This window comes from Fukomys damarensis, unplaced genomic scaffold, assembly GCF_012274545.1.
Source record: "Fukomys damarensis isolate Sample0158 unplaced genomic scaffold, DMR_v1.0_HiC HiC_scaffold_5, whole genome shotgun sequence".
NCBI classification, from domain to species: Eukaryota; Metazoa; Chordata; class Mammalia; order Rodentia; family Bathyergidae; genus Fukomys; species Fukomys damarensis.
In genome coordinates, this window is record NW_022900917.1 from 14044263 (window position 1) to 14045693 (window position 1431).

The 1431-nt window shown below is 30.5% G+C and overlaps 1 protein-coding gene across 1 annotated transcript in view; it reads right to left on the reverse strand.

The window, feature by feature from the left end:
- The window catches only part of Ebag9 (estrogen receptor binding site associated antigen 9), a 24718-nt gene that overhangs the window by 9981 nt on the left and 13306 nt on the right, over positions 1-1431 (reverse strand). The window contains exon 4 of the mRNA XM_010619533.3: positions 679-837. Within this exon, the coding sequence (XP_010617835.1) occupies positions 679-837 (159 nt within the window). The remainder of the gene's footprint in view (positions 1-678; positions 838-1431) is intronic.

Below are 1431 nucleotides of genomic sequence, written 5' to 3' on the forward strand. Positions count from 1 at the left end.
TGTATATATATATATATATATATATATATATATATATGTGAAATATTTTCCATAATGTTTTTACTGAATAACAAATGAAGCTCTAAGTGTGTTTCTCTAAAATAGCAGAGTAGTTGAGAATAACATTATGTGAAGAAGCTGGAAGAGAGCTAATGGCAGTATGAGATAAATCTTCATTTATCGTAGTATGATACTCAGCCACTGTACTTTTCCCAGTAATCCCCTATATCTCTAAAGTGATCCTCTGCATTGGACTCAAAAGATATTAAATAAAGTGCAGATGGCTAACACAAATACAGCTCCCAGAGCCCTGCATCTCTTTATAATTGTTATAAACAATGAGACAAACTTATCATTTTGCAGCTATCACCAAACTGTGAACCTGTTAGAACTGTTATCATAATCAACTTAGTCTCTGATACATAGCCTGGAGTTTGGAATCTAAGATACAATCGGATTTTACTAAACACTTGGCTGTAATATTAAATGACTGGGGGACATAATTTAATAGATCTATGTCTAGCCTATCAATATAAAGAAAATCTTATTTAACTTGACAGAAAACAAAACAATAATCACAAGTAGGCTTTCTAATAAATAATAATCATTATATTGTGTAATTTTAACTAAAAGATTTTTGAAAAGTTGAATTATCAAAAGCACAAATCTTCAACATACTTTCTGAGTTTTCCTTATAGTAGGTGTCATGTCCTTAAAGTAGTCAGGTTCCAGCTGCTCCAAGGCATTCTGCTGTGTGGCTGCATTTCCATTCCCGCCTTCGATCTTCACACTTGTGGGAGCATCTTCATCCCAGGACGTCCACTCTTCCACATCTGTCTAAATTTAGTTGATCAACACTGTCAGCCACAAAGGGGCAACCTGATGAGCTCATTAATCAACTATTTGAATTAATTAATCAACTATTTGAAAAATGGGCTTTTTAAAATACTACTCATTTTCAAACTTTTTTGACCCACAGAAAAACACACATTTCAAATTATACATCAAAACTAAATCAAAATTTTAAAAAATATTTTCACTGTGGGTTACACATTCTGTTATATTCTAGTCTCTTCTACTTTGTAATACACTGACGATGTTTATTTTAAAAAAATGAAAGCAAATACTTTGGAAATTGAACTGATATTATAATTTTAGCTCACAACTAAAAAACTTCTGCCTAACCAAAGTGATTGCTTGATAAAGCAAAACAAAACAATAAACATTCTCCACAGCATTTATACAAGACAGCCTCTCAAAACATAACATTCAGAATGCTCATAAACAATCCAGAACTAACTATTCAGCAATCTTAATTCACGTGGATAATAAACAGACATCAACCACTGGATGACATATATGTTAGAATTATCTTTTAATTATAAAATATATAAAATAAAATATATAAATATAAATATATATATATATAAT